The sequence below is a fragment of the Castanea sativa genome, chromosome 11 (assembly GCF_040712315.1).
Source record: "Castanea sativa cultivar Marrone di Chiusa Pesio chromosome 11, ASM4071231v1".
In the NCBI taxonomy this organism is placed as follows: Eukaryota; Viridiplantae; Streptophyta; class Magnoliopsida; order Fagales; family Fagaceae; genus Castanea; species Castanea sativa.
In genome coordinates, this window is record NC_134023.1 from 47,668,665 (window position 1) to 47,683,287 (window position 14,623).

General features: G+C 34.7%; 1 protein-coding gene across 5 annotated transcripts; it reads left to right on the forward strand.

Moving 5' to 3' along the window:
* The first annotated feature begins 2,512 nt into the window (after window positions 1–2,512).
* On the forward strand, window positions 2,513–12,025 carry LOC142615015 (putative plastid-lipid-associated protein 11, chloroplastic). 5 transcript variants are annotated; one of them, XR_012840633.1, is made up of 6 exons: window positions 2,513–3,073; window positions 3,780–3,845; window positions 5,854–6,002; window positions 10,177–10,233; window positions 10,328–10,420; window positions 11,630–12,025. XR_012840633.1 is itself a non-coding variant. In XM_075787665.1 (4 exons), the coding sequence occupies exons 1-3, from the start codon at window positions 2,592–2,594 to the stop codon at window positions 5,951–5,953; spliced, it is 648 nt and encodes a 215-aa protein (XP_075643780.1). In that variant the 5' UTR covers window positions 2,513–2,591; the 3' UTR covers window positions 5,954–6,002; window positions 10,177–12,025. The 5 variants fall into 5 exon arrangements, 1 of the variants encoding a protein (XP_075643780.1); XR_012840634.1 differs by having other exon boundaries at window positions 10,334–10,420; XR_012840632.1 differs by having other exon boundaries at window positions 10,177–10,420.
* Window positions 12,026–14,623: the final 2,598 nt, after the last annotated feature.

A 14,623-nucleotide genomic window follows, 5' to 3' on the forward strand; every position in this document is an offset into this window, starting at 1 on the left:
GTGATTATTCAACATACAAAGTCATTATCAATGTGTTTTTTGCTTTAATTCTAAAAATATGTAGGATCTTACGATTCATGATCCTACAATTCACGATCCGATTCTACGATCTACGATCTCACCTACCTTCAATGATCTTAAGTAGGATCCCGATTTTGACAACCTTGATTATGGCTGAAGTTCATGAACGAATTTATGGTTCTCAACTTCTCATCAGTCTGGAGTTAAAATGAAATGGTCAAACAATAGGTATGGCTATCAATGGCCAAGTATCATAAATAAAGGGTTGTATAGAATATGCTCAAGGTTGCCAAAAATGTCGAAGGCATGGCCTACTCACAAGGATTCCAAATGCTGAACTTAGTTCAATCATTAAACATCGACCATATGGATCCACCTTAAGGAAGAAAAATTGTTTTGCCATTGATTATTTTACTAGGTGATTTGAAGCAATAGCCTAGCTATAAGGATATTATTGAGAATTGTGTAATTCAATTCTTAAAAGAAATGGTGGATTCTAGTTTACATCAACTGATAAAGTCTTTGATGGTTGAATAAGAGATTTGGGGTTCAATTCTCACCTACATCAAAAATTGGCTAGTGTCTTAGTCTGATGATAAAAGAGCTACCGTTAAGAGTAGACGTCATAGGTTAAAACTCTTTCTAAAATTTTTTTTAAAAGAAATGATCATCCATAAGGTTAGTTTACCACAATCAATGACATTGGATAATGGATAATATTCAATGGAGCAAGAGCTAAGGCTACACAAGAAAATGGGATTCAAATTTTGAATTACTCTCCATATTATGCCCAAGCTAATGGACAGGTTGAATCAATCAGCAAAATAATTAAAAATAACTTGCAAAATGGTTAAAACTTATAAACAACAATCTAGCAAGTTGGGAAGACTTTATTATATGAGGTTCTACCATGATGTATTTTGCAAAATGACTCACCGGATGTAGGCTTGTATTTGTGCCTTTCGGTGAACAGTACCGTCTATTTTGTATTTTAACAAGATATATCTCACCAAAATGCAATTTTTTTTTTTGGGCAAAATACCTCCCCGGATGTAGCCATGTTTTTGTGCCTTTTGATGAACAATATCATCAATTTAGCATTTTGATAACACACGTCTCACTGGATGTGAATGTTTGTAGAACATTAATATTGAAGGTTATAAAACAGCTAAAATGCTATTTTAGTACCCCAAACATCAAAAAACACCCTTCATTCCATATGTTAAACTTAAACGAACTTAACATTTACTACCGTAAAATGCTACTAGTAGAATTTAGTAGTTATTGTAGCTCAAAAAGCCTCAAATGTTTACTTGAGTTTATAATTTCTTATTCTCTCTCTTTCTATCTCTCGCTTGTCCCCTCCTTCTCTCAATTTTCCTCTCTGCTCTCAATTGCAATGATCATGGGTTTGAGAGAATAATGTTTGGTTGTGATGTGAAACAGAAAAGAAGAGAAAAAGACTAAAAATAAATGAATAGTATTTGAATGTGATGTAAAAAATAAAAGATAAAATATGAGCCGAGCCGAGTTGTGAAATTGTGTGTTAAAGTAAATAAAACATTTTTTTTTGGGTGCTAAATTCTAAAATTTTTAGCAAATTGGATTCTTTACAAATTTATGAGTCATGACTGCAAGTATCACACAAGTACAAATCTTTACAATAATGCTATAGCATCTTAGTTTCCGTAGCTTAAAAACTTGTTCTTAATTTCTATATCTTGAACTCATTTTTTTGAGTAAAGTTTTGGAAATTGAAAACAAAAACTGAGCCAAACAATGATTTTTTAGGTGGAATTCATGAATTTTGAGTTTTGAGTGATGGAAACTGAGTTTTGAGTTAGAGTTTTAGAGCCTGTTTGGATGAGTGGGTTTTTAGATTATATCACTCAGTTTTCATAACTGAGTTCTCAAAACACATGGGTCCCACAAAAAAATTTGTATTTTACTTGGTTTTCAACATTTGTTTCCATCACTCAAAACTCAAAAATTAGAGTTAGAGTGATGGAAACAGGAAACAACAAATGAGCGTTTTTAAAAACTGAGAATTGAGTTATGAGTTATGAGTTATGAAAGTTGAGCTATCTTTAAACCAAACAGGTCTTTAGTTAAACCAAACAAGCAAACATCTTTTAATAATTTATTGGGTAAATTACAAATCGCACTTCTGAAATTTGGGAGTGTAAATCCAAACACTTCTAAATTTTAAAACTTGTGTAAAGTCTTAACATTTTCAAACTTTAAGAAGTAAAATTCAATTATACCTAAAATATAGAGAGTAAAGTCTAAATTTTAAAATGTCAGGTTGTAAAATTCATATATCCCCAAACTTGAGAGATTAAGATCCAGTTACGACTAAATTTTAGAGGAGTAATTTGTAATTTATTATAATTTATTTTTTCAAAACACTGTTTAAAAACACAGCTCTATCCTGAATCCTCTACCTGGGCCTACCTTTTTAAGTTTGAACCGCCAATTTTCCAGTTCACAAAAAGAAAAAAGAAAGAAAAAAAAGCACCTATCCATCAATCCATAATGAACAGCTACTTCCTTCCTTCACACTTCTCACCATGGCCACATGTCTCCTCCTTCCCATTCCCTCCAAACCCCAAAACTCAAACCCAAACTCTCCCAAACACAGCCACACTAAAATCACCTGCTCCTCCTCCCTCACAGCCCAATCCCAATCCGCCAAGCGCCACCTCCTCTCCCTCATCTCCGACCAAGACCGCGGCCTCAAGACCCAGCGAGACCCTCCCAAACGAGCTTCCATCGTCGAAGCCATCGACGCCTTGGCCCTCCTCGGCGGCAATGACACAGTCACCACCGGCGCCTCCCTCTCCGCCACGTGGCGGATGCTCTGGACCACCGAGAAGGAGCAGCTCTTCATCGTCGAGAATGCGCGCTTGTTCGGTACTGCCGCCGGTGACGTTTTGCAGGTCATAGACGTCGAGAACAAGACTCTCAACAATGTCATCACTTTCCCTCCTCACGGCGTTTTCTTCGTTCGCTCCGTCATCGAAATCGCTTCTCCTCAGAGAGTAAATTTTAGGTATGTTCGTTTGTTTGTTTTCGACGGAAAATGTTTTACCGGAAAAAAGATTTTCTCGGAAAATGGCAATTAATCTCAATTCTTTAAAATTGGAAGTGGAAAATTCGGCTGCTATTTTTTCATATAATGAATTAAATTGCAAGTTTTTATAGTTTAAAATAATGCATAAAAGATCTGGTAAATAATATCTGATTAACACAAAATTTAACCAGCTCTATTAAGAGCGTAAATAATATGCAATTTAATATTAGATTTTCAAAATATGTAATAATTTTTAGTTTATCGAGTAAGGTTGTAGCCTAAAACTGTAATTAATTTTGTAGCTAAACTTTGTTCTAATGAATTTACAGTTTTACTTTAATTTATGAAGTAAATCTAAAATTCGCATACTTGGAATTCCATTGGAAAAAGTTTAGCTCCAAACTGGTTTGCAGAGAAATTCTTACAACTAACTACGTCATGTGATTTATTTACGTGATGTGTTTAAAAAGCACATGTCGCCACGTAATGAGCCACGTAATGAGTTGGAGGAGATATCTCCAAACCGGGTTGGAGGAATACTTTGTCCAATTCCATTTTAGGTTGACAATGAGCTCTTAAGTTCAAGACTACCAATTGCATGTGGAATTACTTATAAAATAAAAATTACAAGTATGGTATAAAGATTTGATTTGATAACATATCCCTAAAATGATGTTTGTGTCAGATTTACGAGTGCGGTTCTACGTGGGAAGAATTGGGAAATTCCGTTGCCGCCATTTGGGCAGGGCTGGTGAGTCCTCACGTTATGATCTCTTGGTTGATTTTGCTAATGATATACTTGTAGTGTATTTTGTTTTTTTTTTTTTGCTAATCAGCTGAGGTCGTGGGTTCAAATTCCATTGGGTGCATAACTGACTAATAAAAATTAATAATTTCTTTTGTTAATTGCATTTGTCTATTGATAAAACTGCAAAAAGAATCGGTTAGGTTTATATACAAAAAGAAGAAAAGAACCGATTAGGTATAATGGAAATTTTTATATTGAAGAACGTAGAGATATAAACGAAAAAAAGATACTGATAATGAAATTATTTTGATTTTCATTGAATCTTCTAAATGACCGTGGTTAGATGCAAATTGTGTTTTATACCTCACTTGCATTTCAGTTACGCTACTGCAACGGCTGTAACGGTGTTAGCCTTGGCTGATTTAACTTGTTCAATTACATTATTTTCTATTTCATACGTTACTAGTTACTACGTGTTACTTCATCTTTGTTAGTGCTAGTCGTTTTTGCTAGCGGTTCATCTATAGCTTTGTTTTTTTTTTTTTGGGGGGTAAGTAGTACAAGAAATTTATTTAATCAAATAAAGAAGAAACTCGAGCACATGTGGAATAAACAAGAGAATCCCCCAGATAATTACAAACTTCAGTTTAAGAGATCCCCAAAGTCAACAAGGAAGCACAAGAAATTCCGCCAGTAACAGTAGTCCATTCATACAAAGAGCTTAAGAAACAAGGAAGACTCATTAGTACCCTCAAAAGTTCAGTATATTCCTCTTTTTCCAAATTGTCCACATGAGGCAAAGAGGAGGTGCATTCCATCTGAGACTGTTCTTTTGAAGGCCAAACCACTCTTTTCAGCTAAAGTAGACATCTATTACCTTCTTCTAATGCCAAAGGTAGAAAATACAAAAGACCACAAAGCTCTTTCAAAAGAGAATGTGGCAATAGATAATTAATAGATTCACTACTACACTTACACAAACAACACCAATTACATATATAACATTGCTTTGATAAGATTATCCGCAGCTAAAATTTTACCCAAAACAGTTGTCTACACAAAAAAGTAAGTAACTTTTTTATGGACTGCACTACACCAAATACTCATTCAAGGAAATTACCCCTTATTAGAATCTTTTAAAGCTTCTAATAAGAGTGAAAACTAAAATTCTCTTATGGTTCAGCTTGCATCATATATGATAAATTCCACTAGTTTCTGTACTCCAGAGTCTACACAACCTGCCCAAGGTTGAGATTGTGATGTCTCCATTGCTGAGTTGCAACAATTCCCCAAGTTTCTTGTTCTTGCTGCATCTTGTATTTTAGTATCTTCCAGTACAGACAACCCTTGCAAGAGCACTCCCTTCCCTTCAACTTTAGTCTCATCATTAGCTTTGAAAAATCCCAAAGTATCTTCCCCAGTGTCCATAACCAGTGTCCCTAGGACCAAGTCATATCCTTCTAAGAGAAGGATGTAAAAGCCAGTCATGGTAGGAAAAGTTCGCAGCCTTAACCTCACCCCATTGCCATTTTCCAAAGCTGAAAAACACAATTTTCTGTCCTGAAAATATGGACCAATATACCCATAATGCAACTAATAATTAAAGACTTGGTATTCCCCTACAAGCTCGAACCATTCTGCTAACTACAAATAAAGATTACTTATTCAAAGAAAACACTTAACACTTTCTCATGGTTTGCACGCAGCACACTTATAGGCGAGAAGGTCGGTGGTTTATATATATATGGTTTCTTTTTTATGTGCATATGTTGTAACTTATAACTTGTATAACATTGAATTACATAGCTGATTTTGAGGTCTATTCTCTTAACTGATCTTAGGGTGTTGTGTAGTCTTTTACGACAATTTCTTGTGCTTGTTATTGATTATGCTCTTATCATTATCTGGTTCTATATATTGTTATATAGAAGAATGTGATAGGGGTGGTTTGTTCTTCTGTTTTGTTTTATTTTCATATTGTTGTGGTATCAAGGGCATGTTGTTTCTATAGGTTTGAGACTGTGTACCTTGATGATGAGATTCGAGTTGTGAAGGACATCAGGGGAGACTATTTGGTTGTTGACCGTGCTCCTTATGCTTGGAAAGAATGAAGGGCAAAAGTTATGGTTTTTGTTATAGTTGCCATTATGGGAACAAAATGTGAGTTCACTTATTCCAAAGCCAATTGTTTAAATGAATAAACTGGTCTTCAGTTGATGTGTGAATGCTATTGATTCTGTATGAATTTAGATCTAACCTAATTGCATAATTTTGTTTAGCTTCATCTTCTTTGCCAGTAGGGAGAATGTTGTCTTCCATTGAAGATTACATTCTTTAATTATTGGGACCTGTACATACATCATACATGTCTGTCATTTAAACTACCTTTTCTTTCCCTTCTGTTTTTTAATTCTGTGAATGCTAGTGGTCTGACATTCCTACTTTGATGGGTTAAAGTGGGTGGTCCTGGGGTTTGGTCACACAGGATATGCATCCAACTGAACTGAATGAAGGAATTTTATAAACAAACTTCAGCTCATGGGTAAAAACACTCTTAAACTGCAAAGCCTTCAATGCTTTTTGCCTCTAAAGTGAACCGTCTTTACAAAACTGCATCTTAGGCACACTTTTTGAAGCTTTTTCAATATGTACAAAGTGGAATTTTTTTTGGAGCTTTTTTATATATACAATTTTAAAATAAATCATTTATTAAATTGAATTATTAGTATTAATGTTATTGATATATAGTTTTGATTTTCTACACAAAGACAAATTTTATGGTGTGATTTCATAAACATAAGTCCACCCCTTCACGTTCCATTTTTAAATTTTAGAAGACATTAAAAATATATATTGGGACCAAACAATCTCACCACCACACAACACCAGATTGGAAGACTATGAAGTCAATTCCATTTACCAGGTACATCTCTCTCTATCTATCTACCTATATATATGTGTGTGTGTGTGTGTGTTTTTCACTTTTCGCTTTCTGCCTTAGGGTCCGTTTGGATAAAGCTTATTGCTGAAAACTGAAAACTGAAAACACTGTAGCAAAATAATTTTTAAATGTGTGAATAGTATTGTGGGACCCATTTTTAATATTTTTTTCTGAATAAAGTGCTTGTGGGTCTTATGAACAGTGCATAAACAGTGAAATTAGTCTCCCGCACAGTAAAATAACGTGCATGAACAGTACCAATTACTGTTCATGCACGTTGAAAAAAAAAAAAAAAAAAAAAAAACGCAGAAAATTCTCAGCAAAACGCAAACGCAGCGTATCCAAACACAGCTTTAGTCTCTCTCTCTCCTCTGCTTGACCTAATGACTCCATTTTTTTTTCCTTGTGGTCTTTCTAGTTTGTCCTGAAACCCATAACCCCCTTTTTATTTCTTGGTCTTTGTAGTTTGTCTCTCAAAACCCAGACCCCCATCTTTTTTTTTTTGTCTTGGTCTTTGTAGTTTGTCCCAAAACTCAAAGATGAACTGGATGAGGAAGATGATGAGGGTTACAAATCTTGTGGTGACAATGATGATGGTCCTATGTTTAATGAGGTTGATGATTATATACTTTAGAATTGCATTGCATTGCTTATGTTAGGCATAAAAGTCACTTTGCCATTCTAGTGCTTTTTGATATTTGCCTTTTGGGTATATTTTGATTCAACTATTGTTGATAACCTATTTTGGCAATCTTAGTGGCCGACCATAGGCTGTATGTGTGGCCACTTGACACTTTCAGGACCCAAACAAGAACCCAAGTCTAAACTAAGCCAAATTTGCCCCCAAAATAAATATTAATGGCTGAACATACACTGTATATGCGACCATTTGGGCCTTTAAAACCCAAAACAATCCTAACCCAACCCAAAAATAAAATTGGTGCCAGAACATATACCATATGTGTGGACACGTAAGTTCTATTGACCTTTCAACTCTTCTCGGCTCAAAGTAAATCCCAAAGATTAAATGGTACACTATATGCATGGCCAACAGTGCTCACCAGCCAAGGATATATCTCCCTTCTTGGCATAAAGAGCAAGAACATGTGAAAAATAAGAAGCTTGTTGCACATAGAGTGACACCAAAAATGTGGAAGAAAGTCTAAATAACCAAAATTTAGGTTGATCATGCACATATGGAAAATGGTGGCTAAGCATACATTGTAGGTGCAGCCACCAAGGTCTCGGAAACCTATATACCCACTTCCCTCTTTGTTTCATTCATTGAGAACTTCCACAAAGAAACCACAACGGCTCTTAAACACTACAAAGGAGTCTTAAATGAGTTCCAAAAACCTTTAGGAGTTTCAAGAAAAATCCCTAGGACATAACAGATTAGATCTGGTAAGGAAGTCCTTAAAAGCACTTGAACTCAGTTGAGCATGTAACACAAAGTTGGAGCGCCCCTCCCACCAAGATTGGAGTTAGCCCAATTGTATACCACACACCTATGAGGTTTCCATCTAATTGTTCTTGAGAAACTAATATAAAGGGTAGGCCTTGGACCCTCTAAACCTTGGAGTCAGTCACAATCCATATACAGATACAAGGACATGATAGAAGAATGATATTGTAGGGCAATTAATCCGATCGTTTGTTTCTTTTAGCATACTTGATTTATTATTTAATTAATAAAATTGTATATGGATCATTAAAATCAAGGGATAATTAAAATATGATAACTGTTACTAAATGGATGTCTTGGGGTATTTAACACCTTCTCCGTATAAGTGAACCCCTGAACCTATGTCAATGGTTCGTATATACTTTATTACCTGATGTATGATAAGAGACCTCATATGCTCTTAATCCTGAGCTGGTAATAAAATAATTAGGCATTAGGCGTTACACCTAGAAATCCTATGATTGGTGGCGACTTTGCTCCAAATTTGAGACCTCATCAAAGGGTCAGTCTGGAATTTGATAACAACAATCATGTACTTCATTTTGATCATAGTTATCAAATATCAGGGTTGTGTATATTTGTAAAGCACAAGAGAATTATATAAAATGCTATGTTTGAATTTTTATATGATCGATTGATTACTTGATTGTTGTATTGACCATTAGTTATTATTTTCAAATTTACTACATTTTTTTATTTTATTTAAAATGTGTGCTTTACTTTAATCAGGCACTTGCTTGTGCTTTGCTCTTTGCGTCTAAGCTTTGGAGGCCTTTGCGCTTAAGTGCACACCACACTTTTAGCAACCATTGTTATGCCCTCAAAAGTTTGGCCATTCATCTCCTCCTTAGACTCCACATTGAGAGGAACAGGATAGCTCTCCAAACTCCACAGGATGCCTTTCAAAATAGCAAACGTCTAACTTACCAAAAAAGAAAAAGAAAAAGAAATCATCTAGAACTCCATTTGGCATCCTGGAAAGAGGAGAAACAGGGTTCTAGTTCCTGGTCTTATCGCACCTATCTTCTTACATTTAATAAATTGAAATGTTCATTTCTCAAGATTTAAAATGCCCTTTAGTATATTCTGCCTAATGCTTAGGGGCTGAAATTTTCCTCTTTCATTATGTGCGTTTTTTTTTCTTTCACTTTTTTTTTTCCCTTAATTTCTGTAATTTCTTTCGAATAATCTTTGTTTAAACTTGTCTTCTAACTTTTCAATTGCAGATTTTGTATTTCTGCTTACTATGAAATATTCCCATGAACTTGCCAACACACACACACATACTATCCACGGAAATTTTTTTGTCAAATATTTGCTTGTTTGTTTGGACATATTATTGTTTGAGCTTTGAAGAGCTTCTCCCTCCCCCCCCCCCCCCCCCCCCCCCCCCCTTTTTACTTTGCTATTGTGTCTCTCCTACACTCCTGGATCAACCAGAACAAGTTGGTTTTGAAGTTATGGTTTGCCCTTGTGTGAAATTACATGTTGACCTTCCCAAGGATCATTATCATATAGCCTCTTTTTTTTTTTTCTAGATGTTTTCTCTGTCTCAACTGTTGGATCAACAAAATACCATGTTTTACTTAATAATAAATATCTGACAGTTCATAATAACACATGCGGGTGAGTTAATCAATAGCATATTCCTAGCTTTCCCAATTTCTGAATGACCCTCCTTAATGAAGTAAAACTATTGAAATTTTTAACATAAGCAGGTTTGATTCTGTATTCCTAGATTATGATGTTAAAGTTGCAAAAGGATATCCAAGGAAACTATGTAATTGTTGATCTTCCTCCTTATAGTTGGGAACTTGTGTACTATCATCATTCTCAGTAATTTGATAATTTTGTTTCATTGTCCATATTTCTTTCTTGCTCTCGCTACTGTGTTCTCTAAATCCTCAGTTATTTTTAATTGGTTTCAGGTTCTCTTTATCAGAGCAAATGCAACTCATGGAAATCAACTCTTCGAACTCATTGTTGTAAGTGTCACTCTTCTTCTGTCAACAAAATGGCTTGCCTCACTATAGTCATCAGATTCTTGCTTTTCTAACCTATACTTTGTATAACATGAAGCTGAAGCTATATTGTTACAAGTTCTTTGGAACTAAGGCTGTGTTTACAGAGATATGACCTAGTTCTAGTTGAAATTTGCCGTCTTGTAAACAGGTTGGCCATGTGCAGCTCATTACTACTATTTATACTGTACTGATGCACTTCTCATCTAATCTTCATACTCTCTCTCCATACACACAATATATGCATACATATACACATTCCTTTGTATTTTATATTTTTATTTATGCAAGCTGGAATTCATTGGAACTTGTTTAAGTGGCTTTTTATAAAGCTTTTGGGATGCACAAGGAGTGCGCAATTTGTATGTATGTATGTATGTGTGTGTGTGTGTGTATATATGTATATATAGTTTGTGTGGTGTGTGCGAGTGTTCCTGCATGCTGGAATCATGAAATTCGAGCTTGTTGGGATAGTGGTGGTTTTTCCAATCAATTTTTCTGGAATGCACAGAGGATGCAATTTGTTTAGCTCTTTGTAAAGGAACCCTTGACAAGTTTATGGACCAAGTTTATATAGACCCTGAATTTCCTAAGCACCATTCAACAAGAAGTTTGCAGATTCTTTTCTAATGATTTCTTTTAATTGCTTGCCAACACGATTGATTTGAATAATTATTTTGCCATTCATGTTACACGTTCCAAGTCATCAAGCCTTTGCCATTGAGGTAATCAGCAGAGGATTTGTTATGTGTCTAATTTATTTTAATTATTATAGGATAAGTAGTGACAGAGATATGTTTTATTTACTCAAATAAATTAGTTTGGATTAAGATTAGTTTTATTGATAGACAATTGGAAGTTAATATTTATGTTTATCTATTTGGAAGTTTGTCTTGTATAATTCATATATTGGGAATGAATAAATAATAATCATGAATTTTTAAGTTACAAATTCTTAGCTAGTTTAATGTGGTGGTCTAGACTTCCTCAAAGTACTCTATTTATCAAATTTGGAGGTCTTAGTTTTCCTTGAAGCAATCAATGGAATTTGTGTCCATAACAGGGCTTCTCTCAATGTGATATGATTTCCTCTGTGCATTAAAATTTAATGTTTTATGCTTGGATAGTACCATAGTAATATGTTTTCATGAATACATATTTGCTTTGTTACATGAAACTTTTTGCATTTCCACCTTTTGTGCTGCGATGATGTCAATGTTGTTTGATTTGCCACGCATGGATAAAGATAATACTCCTTTTATTATTATTGGTTTAAGTGTACACCTTTATTATTGGACTTGTTGAATTTGGATTAGGATAACATTAATTAACATCTCATTGCATTTCCACATCCCAACAGTAAAAGGGAAACAATGGATGATGTAAGAACAGGTTCAAAGAGGGATCTGGGATGAAGAAAGTGATTAAAGTGCAAACTGCACAGCATGATATGATTTGATTACGCACTAAGTAGGCTCACAAATGTCAGTTCCAGTGGCGTGGGGCCATCTCATGTTGGCTGGGATTTGCCGTTCTCATTTGGCACATTTAGCGGATGCGGCGATGCCAACTTTGCTTTTACCTCGCATATGAAACATACTCATTTGCGTATTAAACATGTAACTTCTCACTCACAATATGTAGGTCCTACAATTAGGTTAGACTCCCACATTGCGAGTAATATATTAGGAAATTGGGAAAGCATATCCCAAAATTGGAATTTACTTGAAAAATTAAATGGAAAAGTGATTGGTTTGTGGTTTGGGCAAAAAAATGTCATTCGTAAAATAGGTCAATGCTCAATCAATGTTGGTCACTAGCAATCATGGTGAATAAAGAAATTATTGTGGGAGTTATTTGTGGTGGTCTATGAAAAATGTTTTCCGCTTTCAAAAACTAGAAAACATTTATTTGTTCTAATGAGCTTGTTTTCTATGGATCACAAGGAAACGTATTGTTATTGACTTGCATTTTTTGTTATATAAAAAACCAGAAACTATTGAAAACATTTTCTGAAGAAACAAACAAATGGTGTGTAACGGGGGTTGAATCTATCCTTAGGTAAGGGATGGTGGTCGAAATGTTTGTAGAATGGCTAGTGTTTGGCTATGAGGTGATGGTGTTTTCGGCTCAGTGGGGTTTGGGTGTGGTTTAGGGTGAGACTTTGGGCTGTGGTGATAGTTTCAAGTGTTTTGGGTTTTGAATCTGACTGCTAGATTTGTGTGATGGTGGACGGTTGGGGAGAAAAGATAAGAGGTTGAGGGAGGCTCATCTCTAGACTCTCTCTGCGTGAGGGGGAGAGAATATACTTCTGAATTACTTTAAAAAATTCCGAGGTTAAGAAGAAGGAAAAAGAGAGGAAAAAGGATATAGAAGAAGGGTTAAATGGAAGAGAAAAACAAAATCAAGTGAGCATAAATATCACATTACATCAACTCCCCTCAAGAAAGAAAAGACCACACTAACAACCTTCAAGAAAGAAAAGATCACATTAACAACGTTTAATAAATTGAAACTTCAAGGATCAAAATTGACAATCATTTCAAATGTAAATGAGGTAAAATGAATTAAATAATCATTTTTTTAAAAAAAATTTGGTTATATATATTGAAATTGCTGAGAATTCTTGCACTCCAAAAACATGAGAAATGTTACATTTTATTCTTCATAACAATTTGAATCTTCTCATGTAGGTCATTATTATCTATTACTCGTAACTTATCACATATTGTGAAAATTTATGTTATCTACATTGTTATAAAACAACAATATTAAAAACACGTCTAATTTCATATCATGCTCATGTGGTCGATTGGGATTGGTCGACCTAAGGTGGTGAACCTACGATTGAGCAAAAAGTGTTTTACCACGCACGGTTTACTGTAGAAGTAGCGTGCTGTAAAATAACTGTGTTCCTTGAATTATTGATTGAAAAAAACATTTGAAAGAATCTGGGTCAGGTCCCAGCTTTCATTAGTGAGCCCCACTGTTTCTTGTGGTTCACATGTAATGTGGGTCAAAGGGGCCCAAGTTAATCATGAAATTGCATGGAAACCTCGTTTAGGTCAAATCTGAGGGCAGGTATGTTGGACCCCACAATCAGGCCACTTTATATGATCATATCTCATCTGTACGTTTCTTTGGTCCCACCATTACCCCCTTAAAAACATGGTGCTTTGCCGTACAGAATAAAAAAAAAACCTATAATGGCTTTAGCAAAAAAGTAAAAAAGCTTTTGCTGTTGGGCTTCTGGGCACATCATGGAGAGTGAGGAAGAAAAAAAAGAGGGTTGTGAAATGTGCTTTATTGCGAAAGAGGCCGAAATAAATTGTAGGTGGATGTGGGCCCTTAATGGGCCACAAGGGTAACCTGGATTTTCTGTGGGACTCCCTTTGCTTCTCAGCCTCATAAAGTTGGGCCCCCAATTATAGAGGTCACCTTTTTTCATCCTGACAATGATGCAAATCCACCAATTGTTTTGGTTTTTTGCTGCCCGGCCACGTCATGTCCAAGTTCAGACAACAGTCTGTACTAGAACTCTAGAAGCAATTAGAAAAATTAGATTCAGAAGTGGACAATCATTTTGGTTAGGAGAACAGGGGAAAACTTTTTCTCCAACCCATGTAACAATCAATAAAAAATCCATGTGTAGTTTTCGTTAAACGATTTATTTAATGAACCATGTGATTTGTTTATATAATATATATGAATAATTTTACGAATATTCATGTAATTGATTGAAAGAAATTCTTCCAAATTGATTTGGAGAAAAACTATCCTAAAATTAAGGAAGGTAGTAGTGTGTGTGTATAACAATTGATAAAAACAGCTACGCGTAGTTTTCGGTAGATGATATATTTAATGAGTCATGTGATTTTTTTAAATACTATACATGAATAATTTTATGAATATTCATGTAATTGATTGAACGAGTACGAGACTTTAAGGGAGGTAGTCTATATATAAAGGAGGTAGTCTCTATCTTCAAACACCTACTTTTTAGGGTAGTTTTATTATTATTTAAAGAGTACGAGACTTTAATGAATAATTCAATTGGTATTCAAAAAAATGATTATCAATTTCATAAGTGTGATCTAAATAAATGTACACGTGTGTGTATTGCAAACTTGATAAAAGTTCTGCTAGTTTCAGATGAAAATCAAATCTCAAACTCTAAAATCATCTGAATTTAAAATTTAATGTTTAAACCATGAAATTTTTGTGTTTGTTTGATGAGTTTAAATTTCTACAATTTTTAAAATACAAAAAGTTCAATTGGAAACTATCACATGGTTTTATTTGTAACAGTTTTAAACTATGAACATGACTTGTGTTGAGTACATTAGTACAATGG

Bases quoted from the DNA above. Each gene is read 5' to 3' on its own strand.
- LOC142615015 (XM_075787665.1), top strand. From the start codon at position 2,592: ATGGCCACATGTCTCCTCCTTCCCATTCCCTCCAAACCCCAAAACTCA. The intron at 3,074-3,779 runs GTATGTTCGTTT...TGTTTGTGTCAG, and splicing joins CCTCAGAGAGTAAATTTTAG to ATTTACGAGTGCGGTTCTAC. The intron at 3,846-5,853 runs GTGAGTCCTCAC...TTGTTTCTATAG, and splicing joins CCGCCATTTGGGCAGGGCTG to GTTTGAGACTGTGTACCTTG.